Below are 6,998 nucleotides of genomic sequence, written 5' to 3' on the forward strand. Positions count from 1 at the left end.
TCATGTATCCACCATTACAGGATGGTACAGAGTAGTTTCACTGCCCTAAAAATCCCCTATGCTCTGCCTATTTATCCCTGTCTTCCACCTACCAAACCCTGACAACCACTGATCTTTTTACTGTCTCCATAGTTTTGCCTTTTCCAGAAGGTTGCATATTATGTAGTTGGAATCATTCAGTATGTAGCCTTTTCAGACTGGCTTCTTTCACTCAGCAGTACACATTTTGATTTTCCTCCACATCTTTTCATGACTTGATAGCACTTTTGTTTTTATTGCTGAAGAATATCCATTGTCTGGATATGCCATGGTTCAGTTTATCCCGTCACCTACTAAAGAAAATGTTGGTTGTTTCCAGGTTTTGGCAATTATGAATGAAGCAGACGTCTTCTAAGACATTTTCTTTACATAACTACCAAACCATGATGATGTAAAATTAACAGTAACTCAATATATCATCCAATATCCAGTTGATATTCATTCAAATGTCAACTCAGAATTCCATCAAGGTTTGTGCATTGCATTCTTTTGCGTTTTTAGTCTCTTGTCTAGAACAGTTTCCTGCCTTGTTGTTGTTTTTTTTTTATTGACAGATTTTTAAAAATAATTTCAAATTTTATTTTAGATACAGGAGATACATGTGCAAGTTTGTTACTTGCAAAGATTTCCTTTGAAGAGTCCAGACCAGTAGTCTCACATTCTGGGTCTGATTACTTCCTCATGATTCAATTTGGCTTAAGTCGTTTTTGGCAGCATTCCAACATAGGTAACGTTATAGGGTCTGCTTTTCTGACTTTGTTGATGATAACCTCCATTGCTTGGATGAGGTGGTGATGGCCAGAACCCCGCATTGTAAAGTGACATTTTTCTCTTTGTTCATCATCTGTAGGAAGGTACTTTGAAACCATGTGAATTTTCTGTTTTCCAGCAACCATTCACCCAATGATTTTGGTATCCATTGAGAATTATTGCCTAAGCTAATTATTACATTGGGGATTGCAAAGTATTAATTATCAAATTCTGTCCTGCTTCCTACATTTATCGAGTATTCCTCCCCATTTAAGAACAACAATCACTGTAGGGTCATGACATATTCTTTTAATGTTTTTGTAATTCATATTGTCATTATTCTGTTTGCTTAGCATGCTCTCTCACTATTTTCCTCTCTCCTAAAGATGTTGCCATGGGATGGAGGGGAAGGAGTCTTATTTGCTGTCTCCCTCAATGTGATAGATAGGGAAACCAACACAAGAAACGGATACCTTTTCCAAGACTGTTTAGGGTCCAGTGTTGTCAGAACCAAAAATGTCAGAATTCTGGCCTGACAGTTTGACTAATCAGGGTCTATTTCACCAGGTGTAACTGATTTGAATACTGCTTAGAATGCTTACATCCCCTCTTTATATTCACTAAGAGATAAATTTGACTAATTTTGCCTTAATTAAATAAATGACGGTATATTACAATTATGCTTTCTGATTTCTTTTGTATATTATCATATTACACAGAGTAGAAACCCATTATTTTAATAGCTATACAGTATTTTAATGTGAGACTACCAGAGTTTGCTTCCCCATACCCCTTTTTTTGGGGGGTACAGTGGAGATACAGTGAGTAGTATTTTGCGAACTTATGTGGGAATGGAGCTTCTTTTTTTCCAAAGAAGCTGTTCACTTCTCCTTCTCTCAGACCTTTCGTTTTACCGAAGGGGCATGATGTGTTCCTGCAGGTGGTCATTTAGTAAAATAACGAAACAAGGCTTGCTATGAATGGTTGTGCAAATGTGCACTGTATAATCCAGAGGGCACAATTTCTACTGCAGTGTTTGTGAGCAGTGCTCCTTGGCACTGTGTGATATACAGTCTTGGTGGTCCCATACAATGGACTTTCGGAAGTGGCATTCTTTTTATAAGTTGAAAGCAATGGAATTTTGGAAGAGGAGGCAATTTACATATACAGTCAGAGATAAATGTCGAACTTTATCCTCCCAGTAAGATAGAATTACAAATAGAATCACTTTTTATCTTGTACTTAAAATTTCTTATACTTAAAATATCTTATAGTTGGAATTCCTGTGGTGTGGTCAAGTTTTGACAATGCCTTTCATAAACCCTTTTAAAATTGATTATAGTCTTGAAATTTAAGAGGATATAGTAGTCATCATAGGTTTACTGCCGTAATAAACAAGCTTGCAATCTCTGTGGCCTAATGCAATAAAGGTTTATTTTTCTCACATGTTACATCCAGTGTGGATTGCAGGTGGGCTCTGGACCTAGGTCTTTGAATCTGGTGGCTCCTAAGTCAATCCTCAGAGCCCTTCACTGGCTCCTGTGCCTCTGGCTGCCAGATGAGAAGAGAGAGTGGGGGGAAATGCACAGGAGACCTGGGAGCAGCATCTGTCACCTCCACCCACAGGCATTGGCCAGTGCTCCCTCCATTGGCTCTGCCTAACCACAAGGGAGGCTGGGAAATGTTGTCTGTCTCTGTGTCCACATGGAGAAGGCACTGGGGTTTAGGGAGAGGGATGAGTCGTCGTTGCGAGGCTGACCTCTTTTCTCTATTTTGTTTCTTCTCCAGGAGACTTCTTGGCATCATCACAAAAAAGGATGTTCTGAGACATATGGCCCAGATGGCAAACCAGGACCCTGAATCCATCATGTTTAATTAGCAACAAGGTGGCAATTATTTTCAGAAAAACACTGACTGTGTCATTTAAAAAGAAATAAATGATATGTTATTATCCCAATGAAAGATCATGCATTGGGGACAGCAGAAACAAAAGCTTTGTTGGAAAGGCGGGGAAGAAGGATGAAATCTTTAAAAACAAAAACAAAAACATCAATGAGTAGGCATTTTATAGCTTTAACCCCGTATGAGTTTCAAGCTGTGTTTCCTAATGAGTTTGCTACTGCTGTGGGGGCATGTGGGTGGGTAAATGATGTAAATGATGTGATCTGTACAAGTATGTGGAGCATGAATGCTGACTCAAGAAACTTTTACTCCTGCTCAAGGCTGATGTTTGTAACTTATGAACACACGTGAAGTGTTGAGTCCAAAAGACAAAGGGGTATCGGCATGTCAGCATCCTTATTTATTGGTTTTTGAAGTTTTGCTGCTATGTTACTGAATCATACTAAAGACATTTGCACTTTGTTGAAAAAGAAATTAAATTTGAACACAGTGAAAGCTGCAAGTATGCCAGTGGGTCCGCTCACGACCGTCCTGTTTCTTGCTCCTGTTCTCAGCCTGTTATCTGGCTTATCCATCAGTTTCTGAACCAACATCAGGGGCACCTGCCATGATGAGTGTGAAGAAATCATTTCTCTATGCAAGACTGGCATCCTGGGACTGCACGATGAACTATTGGAGCATATAGTACTGTGGTGTGTCTCCTCCCATACAAAGGGATGCATCCTTATTTTGAGGGTATACTCACCCGATCGTTGATTTGAATCCCCATTGCATTTGCTTCATTTATTTATTGCTTTTGCCCATGCATTCAATATTGATCAGCTCAGCACTTCCATGGGCCATAGCCGGTATGCCCCCAGCCTGCCATAAGTGTGCTTTCATTTTCAAGTAGCACATGCAAGAGTCCAAACAGGCTACCCAATGTTACTACTTATTTTTCCTCTCAGGTCTTATCAGATACGGCTGTGGAGAGGATGAGGCATACGAGTTCTCAGTTGGAATCCCTCCAAATGGATTGCAAGAGAAATACTAAATTGATTCTAATCTGTTCCATTATCTTCTCTGTAGGATGCAAAATGTCCAGTTTTAATGTATAAGCATGCACTTCATACTAGCAATCACAGCACAGGAGGACAGCATTAAATTTTATGTAGCCAGTTTGGGCACTGGGCATCTTTGTATTTGAACTTAACGACACATTTACTCTTTTAGTCAGGATTTCAGTCTTTTCTGCAGGAAGGAATTAAGCTATGTATTAGGTCCACCGTATGATCTGTGTAAGTAAGATTATCCCACTTGCCCTTTCTCTTTAGTCTTTGTCCCTTCCTTTTCACTAAGTGCCCCTCATCCTTTTCAGTCTCATTGTCACTGGATAGTGCTGCATCACTTAGGTGTGCATTTGGCTGCAAATAACAGAAAACCCAGCAAACACTGAAGGGCTGGATAAGAACCCTGAGAGGGAGTACTCCAGGACTGTCTCCATAATATCACTGGGATCTCCATCCCATTGCTATTTCTTTTTCACCATTTTTACCTTTTGTCCTCTGGCTTATTACCTCAGAGTTGCAAGATGGTTCCTGAACTGTCAGGTATCATGTCTGCTTTCTAAGTGGGAAGAGGAAGGGAGAGGCAAGCAACTAGGTACAATGTCTATCAGGAAAGCAAAGCTTCCCCAGAGACGCTCAGCATGTATCCATTGACGGGAAGTCTGTCACGTGGCTCCCCCTAGCCGCACACTAGTGTGGGAAGGAAAATATTGAGCTAGGCACATTACTCTCTGAACGAAATTCATATTATCTTATTAAGGAAGAGTGTTGGTCTTCAGGAGGGGAAGTTTGCTGTATTGGATGCCATCATCGTGTCCTTGTCATTGCCCTTCCGGTTTTCATTCTTGCTAAACCCCTGTGAATGTTCTTCTAACCTTCCTGTTCCCCACCCCTTCTCTCAGATTTGACCTAGAATTCCCAGCCCAAATCCATAATTTCTTAGCTCTAATAAGAATTTTCATGTTGGACAAAAACCTAGCTATAAATGGGTTTCTATGAAACTTCTAATTAATGTGCAAAATATATATTTTCTCTGGGTTAAGAAATTTTAAGTCAGATCATGCTGACACAATAAGAAAATTTGTTTGTGTAATTCATTGACCTCTTCCTTCCAAAATAGTATCAAGTAGCCACCTCAGTGTGACAATATCCAGTCAATAGTAGAGAATTTAATCCTTGGTCCTATAGAAGAATAAAATTCATTGTATTTACAGCACGTAAGCCTTGAGTAACAGGTCTTAATGTTAGTGTTGGTGTTGTGGTTTCTACAGAACGTTTACAAGTGAAGTTGGATTCTCCTGGGCTTTAAATCCTAAAAAGTCTTAACGACCGCTTCATGTAGTTCCCCTCTTATTCCCCTGTGGTCTCCTCAGAGCCAACGTGTGCTGGGAAAGAGTATTAGTCATAGCCTGGCTTTATAGAATCCAGGAGGTCCTTTTAGCTGAAACAAGTGGCTTCAAAAGGGAACATGCAACAGTGAAAAGATAGCCAAAGGTCAGTGAAACCACAGCATTTCTTTCTAATCTGGCTGAGGCCATGGTGGGGAATGAGAGGAAAATATGCTTCCGGGCCAAGGTCACGGAGGGGGACCTTGGGATTTGTGTCCTCCCCAGTGCTTAGAGTAGAGATATCTGCAAATTCATGTCAAACAGTTGGAAGAGTTACTTGACTGAAACAATCCAATCTTACTTTCTTTCATAAGTTGAACCTCTGATTTATTGTGGGATTCAGGCTCTCGTCAATAGAAGGCTGGAGTTGGACAGGTGGACTAAGGTCAAGGATGAGGAGTCTGCGGTGGGGACTACCACAGCAAACTGCCTTCCTTCCGTGGAGTCCTAACTCAGCCATGTGGTCCACTCGCCCAGGGGCCTGGGGGCTCAGACAAGCCCCATGGGGAACATGCTGCCATGCTCTGTCTCTTTTTCTTGTAAACGTAGTTGGGTAGGGATCCCAAGGGTATTTGCTCTCTCCAAATGCAGAACTTCCATCCACTTTATCTGGTGATCTGATGAACAGCGTGAGGACATGGAGGTGAAATAAGCATCTTTCAGAATAAGGTTTTTTTCTTTTTTTCCTCTTCCAGAACCAAAGGCTTTAGACATTTGTAGAACTTTCTGGATTCCTTCTGAATCGGGTTTTAACATAAAAAACCATCAACACATCATGGGGAAGGAGCTCTTTCATGACACACATCACATGTTTCTTGCTCTCACTGAGGAAATGTGTTGTACAAAAGCACCAAATAAGGGCACCCTGGAAGTGACATGTGTGTTGCTTCTAAGTGGTTTTTAGTGCATCCCCTGGGGTTGCAGATGCTCATGTGGATTTTAGGGAAAGGCAGAATGTGCTAGAAGTCGAAGTCATTCAATATTCAGTCCTTACTGTTACTTTGAACCAGGTAATCTCAGTTCTTTATTCAGTCCTTCCCAAAGACCTTACAAAGGAGATATGTAAATTGATAGATTTTGAGCCTAATAAGTCACAGGAATGGAAAATTTTAGAGCAGTTTGTTTCACTTAGGTGAGAACTGATTACTTTAAATTACCAACATGTGCAAATTCTACTTAGCATTCATTATTAGACGCTGAGCTGGAAAAGATGAGAAACCCAAGGAGAACTATTGAATTACCACATAATTGTAATATTATGCTTTCATTTTAATTTTGTATGGGCAGTGTTCTATCAGACGAAGCTTCTAGCCTTTGAAATGATTTACATGAGGAGAGAGCCTGTATATCTGACTTGGGAAACATTAAGCAGACCCTATTTTCACCAGCGCGGTAATAACTATTTATTTGCTATCCTAGAGGTGCTGGGATTGAGCCTACGTGCGACTTTGATGAGATATATTCACATTTGGTGTTGGAACGACCACATAGCAACGTGTTGGGTTTTTTTTATTGTAACACTCTGTGTAAACGTTGACATCTTATTAAATATTAAATGTTTGAACTCTATTTTTAAAAATAAAACAAGCACAGAGGCCGCTACAAACATGTAAATGGAAGAGATACTGATTTCACGGTGTTTCTACCCAGTAGAACCTCCGGAAACCTGGTCCCCGTGACTTGGTAGAACTATCCAGTAAAGTTAAAGACCCATCTTAAGACGGGCACACAGATTGTGAAGTCCATTCAGTCAGCTTTAAAATTCCTTGTTCTTGGCTGGGTGGGCAGTGACCAAATGAAAATTCAGACTGAGGCTATCAGTTTCCAAGGATTGGGTAGGAACACTGTCCTCAGGCCATCTGTGTTTGCCCTG

The 6,998-nt window shown here is 40.5% G+C and overlaps 1 protein-coding gene across 2 annotated transcripts in view; it reads left to right on the forward strand.

Annotated features, from left to right (window-relative positions):
• The window catches only part of CLCN4 (chloride voltage-gated channel 4), an 81,327-nt gene extending 74,588 nt beyond the window's left edge, over positions 1 to 6,739 (forward strand). For both annotated transcript variants that reach the window (XM_055266993.2, XM_055266991.2), the window contains one exon: positions 2,578 to 6,739. In XM_055266993.2, the coding sequence (XP_055122968.1) occupies positions 2,578 to 2,668 (91 nt within the window). In that variant the 3' untranslated portion in view covers positions 2,669 to 6,739. The remainder of the gene's footprint in view (positions 1 to 2,577) is intronic.
• The last annotated feature ends 259 nt before the right edge of the window (positions 6,740 to 6,998 follow it).

Source organism: Symphalangus syndactylus, chromosome X (genome assembly GCF_028878055.3).
Source record: "Symphalangus syndactylus isolate Jambi chromosome X, NHGRI_mSymSyn1-v2.1_pri, whole genome shotgun sequence".
Taxonomy (NCBI): Eukaryota; Metazoa; Chordata; class Mammalia; order Primates; family Hylobatidae; genus Symphalangus; species Symphalangus syndactylus.